The 16,576-nt window shown below is 45.1% G+C and overlaps 1 protein-coding gene across 3 annotated transcripts in view; it reads left to right on the top strand.

Annotated features, from left to right (window-relative positions):
- The window catches only part of ADGRE3 (adhesion G protein-coupled receptor E3), a 38,867-nt gene continuing 22,291 nt past the window's right edge, over positions 1-16,576 (top strand). For 2 of the 3 annotated variants that reach the window (XM_089316238.1, XM_089316237.1), the window contains exons 1-6: positions 4,257-4,456; positions 7,385-7,435; positions 9,730-9,849; positions 11,541-11,696; positions 14,481-14,521; positions 14,980-15,115. In XM_089316238.1, coding sequence (XP_089172364.1) covers positions 4,426-4,456; positions 7,385-7,435; positions 9,730-9,849; positions 11,541-11,696; positions 14,481-14,521; positions 14,980-15,115 — 535 coding nt within the window. In that variant the 5' untranslated portion in view covers positions 4,257-4,425. Of the gene's footprint in view, positions 40-4,256; positions 4,457-7,384; positions 7,436-9,729; positions 9,850-11,540; positions 11,697-14,480; positions 14,522-14,979; positions 15,116-16,576 lie in introns of those variants that run through there. The other variant, XM_089316236.1, reaches the window with a different exon arrangement.

Consider the following 16,576-nt stretch of genomic DNA (forward strand, 5'->3'; position numbering starts at 1 on the left):
TGGGTGAGCAGCAAGAAGTGGGGACTTGACCTCCTCTGGGTAAGTAGACACCGGTCCGGTGACTTCTCACAGGGTGATTTTGGGTCTAGAAAAATCCTTTGGTTTTGGAAATGCTTTCGGGGGACCTTGTTACATTGCTGATTTCTGAAAAGCTGTGTAGGAACCTCCGGCTCATGTTTCTCCACTTCTGCTTGGGCAAGGAATGAGCATGCAGCCGACTGGCAGGCACAGTTGGAGACACCTTGGCACGCTCACAGAGGGTGGTGGGGTTTTCATTAAGAGGCTTGCTGTGCCCTGAAGCAATAGTGTTTCAAGAAGAAATGAGTGATTTTTATTTTTAAAGCATTTTAGCTGTTTATTTGAGAGGCTGAGAGGGAGAAGGAGTGAGAGCGAGCTTGTTTCTGGTGGTTCACTCCTCAAGTGAACAGAGTTGGACCAGGCTGAAGTCAGGAGCCTGGAACTCCCCCAGGGTCTCCCATATGGGTGGCAGGGACCCAAGGACTTGAGCGTTCACCCACTGCCTCCCAGGGCGGGCATCGGCAGTAAGCCGGATTGGAAGCTTGGAGCAGGCTCCCCAACGGTGGCTTAACCTGCTGTGCTGGGCCACATGCCTCTCAGCTGTTTGTCTTAGAGGCAACTGATAGTGTGGGCTTCTTAGGTGGCTTCCAGGATTGCTTCAAGCACATATAAAACCATGATACATACATATATGCACTTAATGCATATATGTGTCCACACATGTATGACTTTGTGCGTGAATGTGCACATATACAAACATGTGTATAATTATATGAGAGAATTCCAAAAAGCTCATGGATAATTGAATTAAAAGGTGTTTAATTTGGTGCATTTTTTGACTACTTTTTTTCCCCTAAAAATACGTAGTACCTCATCATTCTCTGTAGTCATCCTACTCTGCAACACATCAGAACCCAGGCCTGTGTAACTAGAACTCAATACTCATAAAATAACTTTAAAATTAAGAAAAAACTAGAAGAAAGAATTTTGAATTTTTTTTAGCATAAGCATTTGAGGGTACAGATATGTTTATCTGTATTGGACATTATACAACTGTGTATGTGTATCTCATCACATAAGGTATCTGATAAATATGTACAATTTTTGTATGTTAAAAATTAAATTTTTATACAAATCGAGATCTATACATAGCTTTTTTTATAAAATGGTATTTCCATAAACTTTTTGGAAACTGATGGAATGTTTTTAACTTAGAGGAGGTAACTTCCCTGTAACATCAATGTTTTATCAATATATGTGTGCCTATAGCAAACTGTACAATATGCAAGCAATTTCTTATCTTTCCTACTTTGCTCAAATGGTAGCATATGTACTTCTGCTTCTTGGTATCGATTTACCTACTCACTTAATGGTATATGTTCTAGATAACCTTTTTTCCCTGTTTAAAAAATTTGAGAGACAGAAGGTGGGGGGAGAGAGTGAGAGAGAGCGAGCGAGAGCGAGAGCGAGAGAGCAAGACATACTCTATTTGCTAGTTCACTCCTCAAATGCCCTGGGGGGCCAGGGCTGGAGCTGGGAGCTGAGAATTCTGCCCAGGTCTCCCACGTGGCTGGCAGGGACCCAACTACTTGAGCCATGGCGGCTGCTTCTTAGTATTTGTGTTAGCATGAGAGAGGAGTCAGAAACTGGAGCCAGGTACTGAACCCAGGCACTCTAATGTGGGGCACAGGTGTCATAACTGTTGGCTAAACATCTGTCCCAGAGGTGTTTTTTTTTTTTTTTTTTTTTTTTTTTTTTTTTTTTTTTTTACAGGCAGAGTGGATAGTGAGAGAGAGAGACAGAGAGAAAGGTCTTCCTTTGCCGTTGGTTCACCCTCCAATGGCCGTCGCGGCCAGCGTGCTGCGACTGGTGCACCGCGCTGATCTGATGGCAGGAGCCAGGTGCTTATCCTGGTCTCCCATCTGGTGCAGGGCCCAAGGACTTGGGCCATCCTCCACTGCACTCCCTGGCCACAGCAGAGAGCTGGCCTGGAAGATGGGCAACCGGGAGAGAATCCGGCGCCCCGACCGGGACTAGAACCCAGTGTGCTGGCGCCACAAGGCGGAGGATTAGCCTAGTGAGCCGCGGCACCGGCCCTGTCCCAGAGTTCTTAAACATAACCCCTTTATGATACCCCTGGCTTCCTGTGGGGCAGTGACCTGAATGGACAAGTGGGTAAATCAAGAGTGAATTATAGGCCGGCGCCACAGCGCAATAGGCTAATCCTCCACCTGCGGCGCTGGCACACCAGGTTCCAGTCCCGGTCGGGGCACCGGATTCTGTCCCGGTTGCCCCTCTTCCAGGCCAGCTCTCTGCTGTGGCCCGGGAATACAGTGGAGGATGGCCCAAGTGCTTGGGCCCTGTACCTGCATGGGAGACCAGGACAAGCACCTGGCTCCTGGCTTCCGGGCGCTGGCCGCGGTGCGCCGGCCGTGGTGGCCATTGGAGGGTGAACCAACGGCAAAGGAAGACCTTTCTCTCCCTCTCTCTCTCTCTCTCACTGTCCACTCTGCCTGTCAAAAAAAAAAATAAAAAAAAAATAAAAAAAGAGTGAATTACAGTATCTATGAAAATTAGACAATCGACCCCATGAAATATTCAACCTTATAATATTTTACAAATCTTTTGGTTTGGTCTGTTTCAAAGTCCCTTTGAACTTAGGTTCCTCCTCTTTTGCCCTTTGAATTTTTTTGGATAAAGAAAGAAGTTGAACTCACAGAAACAGGAGTAGGTTATGGAAATCTGTTGATCAAAGGGTCAAAGTTTAGAAGTTTCAGTTGGACAGGAGGAGTGTTAGAGGTTGTTGCATAGCAGGGTGACTCTGTTAATACATTGTGCATTTCAAAATTGCTGAAAGAGTAGATTCCCTCCCCCCTCCTCCCCTTCCTTCCTTATTTGAAAGGCAGACTGACAGATAGGAAGAGATTATATATATATATGTATATATATGTATATATTCTTATATATACTCTGTATATCTTTTATATATATATGTAAAGAGATCTTGTATGTTCGATTCACTCCCCAAATGCCCCTAACAGCCAGGACTAGGCCAGGCTGAAGGCAAGAGCCCAGAACTCAATTGAACTTCCCCACATTGGTGTCAGGAACCCAAGTACTTGAACCATCACCACTGCCTCCCAGGGTGCTCATTAGCAGGAAGCAGGGGTGGGACTTGATCCCAGCACTTGCTGATGGGATGTGGGCATCCCAAGCAGTGGCTTAACCTACTGCATAACAATGACTGTCCCATGAAAGAATAGTTTTTTTTTTTTTTGACAGGCAGAGTGGACCATGAGAGAGAGAGATAGAGAGAAAGGTCTTCCTTTTGCTGTTGGTTCACCCTCCAATGGCCGCCACGGCTGGCGTGCTGCAGCCGGTGCACCGCGCTGATCCGATGGCAGGAGCCAGGTGCTTCTCCTGGTCTCCCATGGGGTGCAGGGCCCAAGCACTTGGACCATCCTCCACCGCACTTCCCTGGCCACAGCAGAGAGCTGGCCTGGAAGAGGGGCAACCGGGACAGAATCCGGTGCCCCGACCAGGACTAGAACCCAGTGTGCCGGCGCCACAAGGTGGAGGATTAGCCTAGTGAGCTGCGGCGCCGGCCATGCTTTTAAATGTCCTTATCACAAAGAAAACAAGAGTTGTAAGATGATGAATATTCTCTGTTTTATCATTTCACAATGTAAAAAAATCAAAACATCACATTGCACTCCATAAACAGTAACATTGTCATTAAAAATTAAAAAAGAAATAATAGCATAATGTGGGTACTGTATCTAGTGAGTTTTCTACATAATGGATCTTGCTGATTGTAACAGAATAGGATTTTACATTTCAGCAGAAGTTGCCATCAGATACATATATTGTTGTCCATTTGATGGATGGTAAGCTTGTTTATTTTAAAATTTATATTTATGGGAGAGTGGAAGGGAAGGGGGAGGGAGGGAGGGAGGGAGAGAGAGGGAATGAATCCCTTCTAGTGGTTCACTCTCCAAGTGCCCCAGAGATTGGAACTCAATCACCATCTCCCTCATGAGTGGCAGGGACCCAAGTGCTTGAGCCATTGCTGCTGCCTCCCAGGGTGCACCTTAGCAGGAAGCTGGATCAAAGTGGCAATGGAACTCTGACCCAGGCACTCTGATTCAGGATGTGGGATCGCAGCCTGTGTCCCAGCCACAGGTAGTTGTGCACAAGCTTGTTTCTAACACCCAACTCCTCCACGACCTTCCCTGCAGGATCATTCAGAAGATAAGTGACATGGAAAGGTTTTGAAATGCATCAGTCACCCTTCTTCTAAACTCTGAGACCCTCTGGGGTTGGTTCTTACAAGACTTACTCGTTCCAGGGACGTTTGTCACGATCTGCTGGAGATTCTCTGACCGTTGTTCCCGGTATCTCAATGCTATGGGAAGCAAGTGGCTGTCCCTGCTCTTGGGTAAGCACACCAGAGAATCCCGTCTTGTCTCCCCATGCCCCTGGTATGCTAGCGTTCTGAACCGTGGCGCGTTCTCTAACAGTAACTGTGTCCCTGTCCTGTATGAAATCCTCTTGCCGGTCCCTTTGGGCTTCCCTAAAGTAGAAGGGAGACAAGGACTTGTCTACACGTAGCTTCTGTGGGAGGGCACCCCGGGCAACACAAGGGAGGGAGTAGGGGTGTCACACGGGAGAGCTGATGAACAGGAGGGGTAATGAGAACTCAGGCCTCCTGGAGGATCTCCCCGATGTTTCCGATGTGTCCCTCACGGCTACAGAAAAGTGTCCTCTTGCAGAGAGATGTAGTACAGGCATAGGCATGCAGCAACCAAGAGTGCGCTTCCCCGTCTGCTCTACTGATTGGTCACCTGAGGACCCGTACTTGCTATAGTGTAGTTCTGGATGCTGGTAACCTATGCCCCCTTTGGCTCCGAGCTTTAGGGTCTTCGAGGAGATGAAATAAATATCCGTGGGAGACATCAGATACAATTTAAGGATGGAAGGTTTGTTAGGAGATCTTGTTGCCCAGCAGTGTTCAATGGTCTCTATTGTGTGAGCAAACTTTTTCCATAAAGATGAGCTAATGAATATATTAAACCTTAGTGGCCACATGGTCTCTTCCTTTCTCTGTGCAAACTTGCCTTTTGTACCACCAAAGCAGGTGTGGGACTCATGCAATTACATGGAGGTAGCTATGTATCAATGAAACTTATAGACATGGAAATGTATTCATATAGCTTCCATTGCCACGAGCACTCTTCTGTTTATTAAACCTTTTGAAGCTTGTAAAGTTGTTTTTTGATCCTGGACCCACATAATAATTAGCATTTATATTTGTGAAAAACAAGGCATTCACAGGAAAATTGCTGGTGCTTGAATGCTTTTGACATACATGGAAATGGTTATTTCATGCCACTCAGTCTATACTGCAGACCCGTAAATTTAATGTTTTCATTTGCACCCATGGCAGTGAGCATAGGAAACACAACAAAAGAAGCAGGAGGAGAGGAAGTAACTTTATTCTGTCCAGTGGCCTTGTCTTGTTCTCTTGTTCTTTTTTTTTTTTTTTTGAATCTTATTTTGTGAGAAGGCGGGAATGAGGGGGAAAGAGAGAGAGAGAGGGAGGGAGATCACAACCTCTGGTTCAACCTTCAAATGCCAACAACATGCAGGGCTGGGTCAGGAACTCAGGACTCAGTGAAGCTCAATCAAGATCTCCCACATGGATGGTAGGGGCCCAACTCCTTGAGCCATCATCAGCTGCCTCCCAGGGTGTGCATTAGCGGGAAGCTGGGATCCAGAGTCCAGATGAAACCATGGGCATGCTAAAATCCAAACTACCTGGATCTTGTTTGCCACTGGGGGACTGACATTCACAGAGGTTCCTCCCTAGTTTAGTAAGGATTTCATCTTGTGGTGAAGGGAATAGGAGAAAAATCCCTTTGTCAAGCGGCTGATCACTCTTAGCCTATCTGTCTTGGGGGAATCATATTAGACAACCTGGGAAGAAATAGGTGGGACTGTGTTCTGCATTTCTGAGTGCACCCCCACATTTAATATAAAGTTTCTTCACAAGGCAGCAGAAGTGGACCATTCTCCTCTCCCAGCTTTGCTGCAGTCCTTGGGCTCCCATGCTTCTCATGGAGTGTGTTGTTCAGATAGCCTCCGACCTCAGAGGAAAGCCCCAATTGCTAAGGGCTAAACCTTTACTATCCAGTTCCATAGCCACCAGCCACAGGTGACCTGCATTGCATTGTGGGAGTATCTGGGTTCCACTACAGCTCCCTGCTAATGCAGATCCTGCAGCAGGTGATGGCTAAAGTAGTTGGGCCCTGATACCCATGTGGGAGACCTGGATTGAGTTCCAAGCTCCTGGCTTTAGCCTGGCCAAGCTCGGGGATAATATGGCCAATATGAATGGACATGTGCTGTGTGTGCAGAAATACATTCTGGATTTCAAAGATCTAACACACACACACACACACACAAACACACACAGAAAAGAAACCATGTATTAGTAATCTGTTCTATATCGGTTAGGTATTAGAATGACATCTTTATCATACTGGGTTACATAAAACATATTCTTGAAATTAATTTCACTCATTTCTCTTTGCTTTTTAACATATGATTTATTTGAGAGGCAGAGAGACAGAGGGAGAGACAGAGGGAGAGACAGAGGGAGAGGGAGAGGGAGAGGGAGAGGGAGAGGGAGAGGGAGAGGGGGAGAGAAAGAGAGAGAAGTCTTCTAACAACTGGTTCACTTCCCAAGTGGCCACAATGGCTGGAGCTGGGCCAATCTGAAGCCAGGAGATTCTTCTGGGTCTCCCACATGGATGCAGGAGCCCAAGCACTTGGACTATCTTTCACTGCTTTCCCAGGCCATCAGCAGGGAGCTGAATCAGAAGTAGAGCAGCCAGGACTTGAATTGGCACCCATATTGGATGCTTGCACTGTTGGTGGAAGCTTAACTTAGTACGCCACATTCCTGGTCTCTCCCTTTGCTTTTTAAAAATGTGGCTGCTCAAAAAGTTAAAAGGATCTATGTGGTTCAGATTATATTTCTATTGCGCAATGCAGGGTTTGAGGTCTGAACTCATAGAGACTATTGAATGCAGACAGGAGACGCAACATGTGATTCCAGTGCTGGACTTGTAGAAAATGCTGCCTTAGCAGCTGGGTTTTCAGAAGTTGGGACATACAGCTGCATCAACTGCACCTCACATGCTCCAGTAGTGCATGCTGCTCCCCGTGACCTCCTGGATACAGCTACCCAAGAGAAGACACAGAAGCTAACATGGATGACTGGGCAATGGGAGACCAAGGACATAGCTGGCCTGGAGCCTCTGAGGACCCCACCTGACCCAACCGCCTCTTCTTTCTGTTCCAGCTCTCAGTGTCTTGCTGGCTCTGTCAATATCAGAGGTGAAGAACTCTGGAGGTGAGTCTACTCATTGCCAAAGCCAAGGGAAAGAAAATTAAGACCTGGAATCTTCTTTTAGGGTGGGGAAGGACCGCTTTTCACATAAAAGAGCACTGATTCCTGGAACTTTGTCTCTCCTCCTTGGAGATGCCAAGAGCTAACGCCCCTTCTCCATCACCACCACCGTCGTCTCTGTTTACTTAGCGGAACTAATTACACAGGCTGTCTCATTCAACACCCATGACATTTCTCAAGGTTCTAGCACGATCCCCACTTGACTATGGTCCTCTGGAGAAGTAGCTGGCTCAAGGTTACACAGCTGCTGCTGAACCCTGATGATCCACCCCCCATTGCCCCCACCAAATACAGTGTTCTAGGTCATTCTGGGAAATACTTTGCCTTGGGCCCATGACTTGGGTTCCCTAAGAAGCAGACTGTGAGATAAGGGCTTGAGAGCAAGTCATTTATCTGGGAGGTGACCCCAGGGAACTGGGAATGGGAAATGACATAGGAGTGGAGGAGATAGCGTAGGACCCATTATCAAGCAGGTCACACGTGGGCACCTGGAGTTTGATCCTCTGGGGGAACTACTGGACGTGGTACAGAGCATGTACCTCAGAGTTAGTTACCCAAACAGGTAAGGAAGTTGTTTTATTATTATTGCTGCTACTTGCTGCTTCTTAAGCCATTGGAAAATATATGTAATGCAAAGTCTGCCTTTGAACTACCGTCAAACATACAGTTTAATGACATCAAATGCACTCACTTGGTTGTGTAGTCACTATCACCCCCACCCTCCAGAACCTTCTCATCTCTAAATACAGAAACTTTATACCTACTCAATACCAGCTCTCAATTCCTTGCTCCCAGCTTCTGCGAGGCTTTGTTCTACTTTCTATGAATCTGACTGCTTGCGATGCCTCTTATATGAGGAACCATACAGCCATTTTCCTTTTGTGATTCGCATATTTCGTTTAGCATAATATCCCTGCTGTAGCATGTGCTAGAATCTCCCTCCCTTTCAAAGCTAAATTGTATTGCGTCGTGTAGATAAACCACATTTGTTTATGCATACCTCTATGGATTGGGTAGTTTCTTCTTGATGGGTGTACGGATATCTGGTTGAGAGCCTACTTTGAATTCTTTGGGGACAAATACCCAGAAGTGGAATTTCTGGATCATATAATTCTTATTTTGTTAAAAGAACTACTAAATAAGTAAATAAATGAATGATTTTTTTTTTTACTTTGACAGGCAGAGTGGACAGTGAGAGACAGAGAGAAAGGTCTTCCTTTTGCTGTTGGTTCACCCTCCAATGGCTGCTGCAGCAGGTGCATTGCACTGATCCAAAGCCAGGAGCCAGGTGCTTGTCCTGGTCTCCCATGAGGTTGCAGGGCCCAAGCACATGGGCCATCTTCCACTGCACTCCCTGGCCACAGCAGAGAGCTGGACTGGAAGAGGGGCAGCAGGGACAGAATCCGGTGCCCCGACCAGGACTAGAACCCGGGGTGCCGACGCCGCAGGCAGAAGATTAGCCTATTGAGATGCGGTGCTGGCCCATTTATTGCTTTTTTTTTTTTTTTGACAGGCAGAGTGGACAGTGAGAGAGAGAGACAGAGAGAAAGGTCTTCCTTTGCCGTTGGTTCACCCTCCAATGGCCGCCGCGGCCGGCGCGCTGCGGCCGGCGCACCGCGCTGATCCGATGGCAGGAGCCAGGAGCCAGGTGCTTTTCCTGGTCTCCCATGGGGTGCAGGGCCCAAGCACCTGGGCCATCCTCCACTGCACTCCCTGGCCACAGCAGAGAGCTGGCCTGGAAGAGGGGCAACCGGGACAGAATCCGGCGCCCCGACCGGGACTAGAACCCGGTGTGCTGGCGCCGCTAGGCGGAGGATTAGCCTAGTGAGCTGCGGCGCCGGCCCCATTTATTGCTTTTAAAAACAATACTAAGCTGGGAATTTGTCAGTCACTGACTGATCGGGGAGGGGCTGTTCTTGGGATAGAGTGCATTGGCAACCTGCCGTGTGGTGAGCAGAGGACTTTGATGGCCAAAGAAGGCCCTGAGGTGAAGAAGCACAGGTTCTAGCACTTGAAAGTTTAACTGTCAGGCAAAATGTGTGTTGCTGGCAGAAGTGGGATGTGGTAAGGTGTTACGAGCGCCTGTATGCTGCGGTGGGAGGGTGCAAAAGAGATGCCAACAGAACCATCCCTAAGAGGATATCTGACCATAGCATCTGGTGCACTGTGGGTGTTCAGTAAACATTTCTTGAATAAGCAGAGAAGTCAATGAATGGCTGGCTTCTGTGTTCCTGCAGCTCACTGTCCTCCGTGTCATGAAAATGCCAAGTGCTACAACACTACCCACTGTGTTTGTAAAGATGGATTCCAGTCCAAGAGTGCGAGACCCATCTTTTCATCCTATGAGAAATGTGAAGGTAACGACATTTATGGGGTTTTAGTTCAATCTCTCATTAGTGATAACTATTCTGGTCCATGTCTCCTCTGCTCAAAACATATCAACCAGAGCCCAAATAACCCATAACTCTTCAGCATACAAACCGCCATAGCGTAGCTGTTGACCAGATGTTCTTGTTCCCAAGTCCTCCAGATACAGCAAGTGTGGCTCACTGGCTCTGGGCACTTCCATGTCTGGGTAATCTTGCTTGAACTCCGCTTCTTGTCCATCAACCAGGAAGGCTGATGGTCAGGAGGAAGCAAAAAATGCAAACATTGCACAAGTCAGGATTTAACTAGTGCCATCCTTCTACTAACTTGCAATGTTTACCAAGAATTTCTTAACTTACCCTATTCTTATTCCCTTGCTCTTCATCATAGGTTTTATTTATTTATTTTTTTAAATCTTTTATTTAATGAATATAAATTTCCAAAGTACGACTCATGGGTTACAATGGCTTCCCCCCCCATACCGTCCCTCCCACCCACAACCCTCCCCTTTCCCACTCCCTCTCCCCTTCCATTCACATCAAGATTCATTTTTGATTATCTTAATATACAGAAGATCAGCTTAGTATACCTTAAGTAAGGATTTCAACAGTTTGCTCCCACACAGAAACATAAAGTGAAAAATAATAGATGATTTTTTTTTAAATGATGATGAAATCAGATCAGACCTATTGTCATGTTTAATCCCAGTGAGAGTCAAGTTGGGAATTGATAATTTCTTTACAAAACCTTAAAGAAAGAAATAGAAGAGGATACCAAAAAATGGAAAAATCTTCCATGCTCATGGATTGGAAGAATCAACATCATCAAAATGTCCGTTCTCCCAAAAGCAATTTATAGATTCAATGCAATCCCAATCAAGATACCAAAGACATTCTTCTCAGATCTAGAAAAAATGATGCTGAAATTCATATGGAGGCACAAGAGACCTCGAATAGCTAAAGCAATCTTGTACAACAAAAACAAAGCCGGAGGCATCACAATACCAGACTTCAGGACATACTACAGGGCCGTTGTAATCAAAACAGCATGGTACTGGTACAGAAACAGATGGATAGACCAATGGAACAGAATTGAAACACCAGAAATCAATCCAAACATCTACAGCCAACTTATATTTGATCAAGGATCTAAAACTAATTCATCATAGGTTTTAAATTGATGCAACAAACTATGAGACTCAGCCTGAAAAAAAAAAAAAAACCTCAAACACCTCTTCAAAAATCCAGTGATTTCATGTACAACCTTTACCGTATTTTCAAGTTCCATGTGTATTAGGGTCTAATTCTGGAATGGTAGTCAATCCCAATAGTCTCCTGTCATGTATTCATGCATCCATGCATCATTATTTTGTTGATGATTTAGAGTACATTTTAATGTCTGGTAGGGCTGGTCCCCACATTGTGATTTTTATGGCCATTCTTTCAGTATAGTATCAACCCTTTCCACTGCATAAAATACTTGTTGACTTTTTCTTTACTAGGATTACTTTTAACTTAAAAATTAAGGAGAACTGTCATCTTGATAGTGTTTGCTCATCCTATCCAACAATAGGAGATACTTGGGTGCATTTATGGACTGTGTTTGGCAATAATGATTCCAAGGGTAAGGAGATATGGTATAGTTCTAAGACAATGAGAAAGCAATTTGCTCTTGATTTCAGATATTGATGAATGTCAGACAAGGATGGCACAGTGCAAGGAGAGAGCATACTGTAGGAATAAAATTGGAAGCTACATCTGCAGCTGCGTGGCAAAGTATCTTCGAATCTTAAGTTGGGTGGCTGGTTTTTTGGACATTGATCAACCAGAATGCTACAGTAAGAACCTTCAAATACTCTTCCCACCATGGAAAGGGGAAGGGTAGGGGGAGGACCTCTGAGAATTCCACCAATTTCAGGGTGAGACCAGAGCTCTGTCTCAACACTTGTTCTTCAGCCTTATGTTGCCCCTGGTTATACTTTCTAAGAAGATGTCACCAAAGCCCATGGCATCAATGGCCATTGTTACATAGATGCCTTACAGATTTATGTCTCCAGTATCTGGTCTCTTCCTTGGGTTTCCAAAAGAACATCTATAATTTTCTTCTGAAGTTCTCCATTTATTTATCTTTCATTCACCTTGAATTTGATTTCTTGAGTCCTGTATCTGTCCACTCATCCATCCATCCATCCACATCTATCTGTTTGTCCATATACTGGATTCCATGAGCTCAAACTGATGGCTGGTTCTAGTCCAACACCAAGGCCTGTTCTACCTTCCTATTTTCTTTATTTGTAACTCCTTTCTCCAACAATGAGAAACCTAGCTGTCATTATCCACAACATATTACTTATCTGTTCAATCTCAGTGTGGTTACATGTTTCGAGTTAAGCATATTTAACGCAAGTGCTGGCTCTTCCAGCTGCTAACTCACATCTGGTTACTGACTTAACTACAGTGTGCCTTAACTGCAGACAGGAATAATAGTAGTATCTGCTACAGTAGTTGTACAGTGCTGTGCAACAAGTGACTCCAACATTTAGTGGCTTAAAACAACACGTATTTATTGTCTCATATCTTTTGTGAGCCAAGAATCTAGGCACGCTTCATGGGGTGTTCTGCTTCTGGGTCTCGTGGCTGTGGTCAAGATGTTGCCTAGTCTACGGTTTCATATGAAGACTCAGCTGAGGCAGGATCTCCTTCCAAGCTCACTCTCTCGGTCACTGATAGGACTCCGATCCCTGAGAGCTCTTGGATTGAGGTTCTCAGTTCCTTTCTGGTGGCTGGTGGGAGGAAGTTCTCAGTTCCCAGGTACATAGGTGTTCCTAGTTTGCTTTATTGTATCAACCACTTGAGAATAGCTAGAGAGAGTGAATGAGTCCGAAGTCATACTCATTTTATCATCTAATATGAGAAGTGGCATTCTGTCACTTTCACTCTATTCTTTTTAAAAAATATTCATTTATTTGAAAGTTAGAGTTACATAGAGAGAAGGAGAAGCAGAGAGAGAGAGAGAGAGAGAGAGAGAGAGAGAGAGGTCTTCCATCTGTTGGTTCACTCCCCAATTGGCCACATGGCTGGAGCTGTGCTGAACCGAAGCCAGGAGCTTCTTCTGGGTCTCCCACAAGGGTGCGGGGACCCAAAGACTTGGGCCATCTTCTATTGCTTTCCCAGGCCATAGCAGAGAGCTGGATTAGAAGTGGAGTGGCCGGGACTCAAACCAGCACCCGTATGGGATGCCGGCACTGTAGGTGGCGGCTTTACCTGCTACGCCACTGTGTTGGCCCCTTTCACTATTCTGTCCATTAGAATTGAGTCATTGGGCTTGGGAAACAGTTGAGGGACAGGACATAACACAAAAGTGTGGATACCAAGAGGCAGAGATCTTTGGCAGAAATTTCAGAAACCCGCCTATCTGGTTGAATACTGTTCCTCCAAATTTCATTTGCATCTGGAACTGGTGAATGTGATCCTTGTTGGAAATAGGATCCTTATAGATGTAACCATGTTAAATGAGCCTGTATCAGATCAGGGTGGGCTTTAAGCCCAATAGTACTGGTGTCATTACAAGAAGAGAGAGAGAAATTTGGGCACAGAGGGTGACACATACACACAGGGGCCAAGAGGCAGAGGAGACTAGAGTTAAACTGCCACAAGTCAAGGGAAGTCAAAGATTAGGGGCAACCGCCAGGAGCTCAGATAGGTGAGAGTGCATCTTCTCTGGAGTTTTCAGAGCAGGCATGGCCTTGTTCACACCTGGATTTTGGACTTTTAGCATCAAGAGCTGAGACAATACATTTCTGTTGCTTTAAGTCACCAACTTGGTGGCACCATGGTGTGGTAGCCTTTGAAAGCTCACACACCTCACCTACCCTTTATGGTTATTAATGCATATAAAGTACCTCACAGCACTTTGCAGGGTGAAACTCAGAAGCTGTTAGATATTATGCTATATAAGTCTATTTCAGAAGCTGCTATGTTCCCTTACATGATGTAACAGATATGAAGGCCACGTGCATACTGTGATGAGTGGACAATTGCTTCTGTATTAACTCAACTAACACTCATTTCTTCTGCAATCTGTCCCTGCAGCCCCAATGTGTTAAAGCCCTATGAGGTGTGCTCCTACGTCATCTCATCTTGCTAAGATTATTCAATTATTATTAGTATTCAATCTCTTAATAATTCATTTGTAGTTATCAACCTGCTTAATGGGTTTTCTGCAAGACTGCCAACTCCCCAAGACTTGAACTCTTCTATTGACCTATATCTATATGGTTTAGCATCATGCCTGGTGCTTGATAGATATTTTTGGCTGAATTCTTGAGCTGGAAGCCCCATACTAATTTCAGAAACCCGCCTATCTGGTTGAATATTGTTCCTCCAAATTTCATTTGCATCTGGAACTGGTGAATGTGACCCTTTTTGGAAATAGGATCCTTATAGATGTAACCATGTTAAATGAGCCCGTATCAGATCATTGTAGATTTGGGTCCTTTGGGTCATCATCGAGAGGAATTCAAATGGACTACAGAATGTCAGGAAAAGGACCCACTTGTGGGGACTGGAAGAAGTGTGTTTTCTCCTATACCTCATGTAATAGATATGGTTTTCTTTCCTAGAGAACAAGAATCAGGTGACACAGTCATCAGGGGACATTTGGGTGAGTAGGGTGAAGCCTGGGTTTGGTAAACAGCTGGTTGAACTGGTCATGCCATTCTCTTGCTGAAACATTACTGTGGCCCCCAGTTGATTCTTTTGAATGGAATAATCCTCATTTGGTCCTCTGTTTCAGGAGAATCTCTGGCAATGTCCGGGGATACTTTGCATTGTCATGATTTTTGGTGTCATCCAGTGGATGGAGACCAGGGATGCTGCTCAATATTCTAGAATGAACAAGAATTATCCAGTCACAGATGTCAGTAGAAATTAAGACTCCAATAAGAGGATCTAATTCCTCGTTCAGTATTGAGCACCTAGAACAACATTGCCACCCCCACCAGCAGCACCATAATAAACATTATTGCTTTCTTGGGCTCCCTCAAGCACACATAGGCATTTTCCTACTTTGTTGAGTTTCAGTGACGGAGGACCTAATGACTTTTTTTTTTCCTTTGAAAGGAAAACCTGAGGAAAAATATGAGCAAAAAGGACTTTTCAAGGAATGCTACACAAATCCTTCAGGAAATTGAAGTGGACATATGGAACAAAAGTCTCAATTCTCCAGGAAAAGGTGAAAATTCTTATTTTGGAATAGGTAAGCGATGCCAATGGACCACTCTTAAGGGATCTGAGTTCTGAAGTTGTCATGGACCCATGAATAATGACTTCCGTAGTGGTGGCAATAGTTCTCAGGATGATGGAGTTTCCACACTAGCGTTCTTCATGGACAATGCATGATTCCAACCTACAAATCCAAGGGACAAGGGGATAGAGCAGATCTCGGTCCATTTCCAACGTCCTTTGGTGTGCTGATGTGTGTAGGAACGTATCCACCTTGCCACTACAGCCACATCCGTAAGATCTTGTGGCCCCAGGAACATATGTTAGAACAATCTGGATCTGGTGCAATTATTCGGTTCTTCAATCAGCCCCCCACCCCCCGCCGTTCCTCAGGGAAAGTTCTACATTCAGGCGTCTTGTGCTTTTTCATTCCAGAAAACCTTAGTGAGGGTCATCTCCATCTACTGCCAACAATTTTAAACCTCAAAAGGGAAGAGGAGGAGAAATTCAGTCCCTTCTCTGCTTTGAGACTGTCCTTAGACTCAAAGTGCCAACTTTTGGCTTTGTTGATTCTTTCTGTCATTATCCTGTTTCCCTTTTTGTGGGTTTCTGACTTCATTATTGCTCTTCTTCTACTTCATATTTCACTTGTTATTCATTTTCTATCTACTTCATTTGGCAGCTTAGATAGTGGATTTTGAACCATTCTCCTTTTGTAGTATGTGCACTTAGAGGTACAAATTAGCCTTAATTTAGAACTATGTATTTCCCTCTAAGCACTGCATTAGCTGCATCTTGTGAATTTTCATATTTTGGTCTTTCATTATCATTCAGTTCAAAAATAATTTGTAAAAGATTTATTTATTGTGGCCAGCACTGTGTCATAGCAGGTAAAGCTGCTACCTGCCACGCTGGCATACAGTATGGGTGCTGGTTCAAGTCTCAGCTACTCCTCTTCCAATCCAGCTCTTTGCTATGGCCTGGGAAAGTAGTAGAAGGTGGCCCAAGTTCTTGGGCCACTGCACCCACGTGTGAGACCTGGAAGAAGCTCCTGGTGTCAGATTGACCCAGCTCCAGCCATTGTGGCCATTTGGGGAATGAACCAGTGGGTGGAAGTCCTTTCTCTCCATCTCTCTCTCTGTCTGTAACTCTACCTCTCAAATAAATAAATAAATATTTTAAAAAGAATCTACTTATTTATTTGAAAGGCAGAATTATATACACACACAGAAACCCCTAAACCCCTATGAGGGGGAGGCAGAGAGAGAGTGAGCAGTCTTCCATCTGCTGGTTCACTCCCCAAATGGCCACATGTGTTGGGGATGGGCCATCTGAAGCCAGGACCCTGGAGCTCCATCTCGGTCTCTCATGTGGGTTGCAGGGGTCCAAGCACTTGAGCCAGCTTCGGTTGCTTTCCTAGGTGCATTATCAGGGAGCTGTACTGGGAGTAGAACAGCCAGAACAGAACCTGGCATCCAAATAGGATTCCAGCATT

Source organism: Oryctolagus cuniculus, chromosome 16, assembly GCF_051225735.1.
Source record: "Oryctolagus cuniculus isolate XC-2025 breed Fujian yellow rabbit chromosome 16, ASM5122573v1, whole genome shotgun sequence".
Lineage (NCBI taxonomy): Eukaryota > Metazoa > Chordata > Mammalia > Lagomorpha > Leporidae > Oryctolagus > Oryctolagus cuniculus.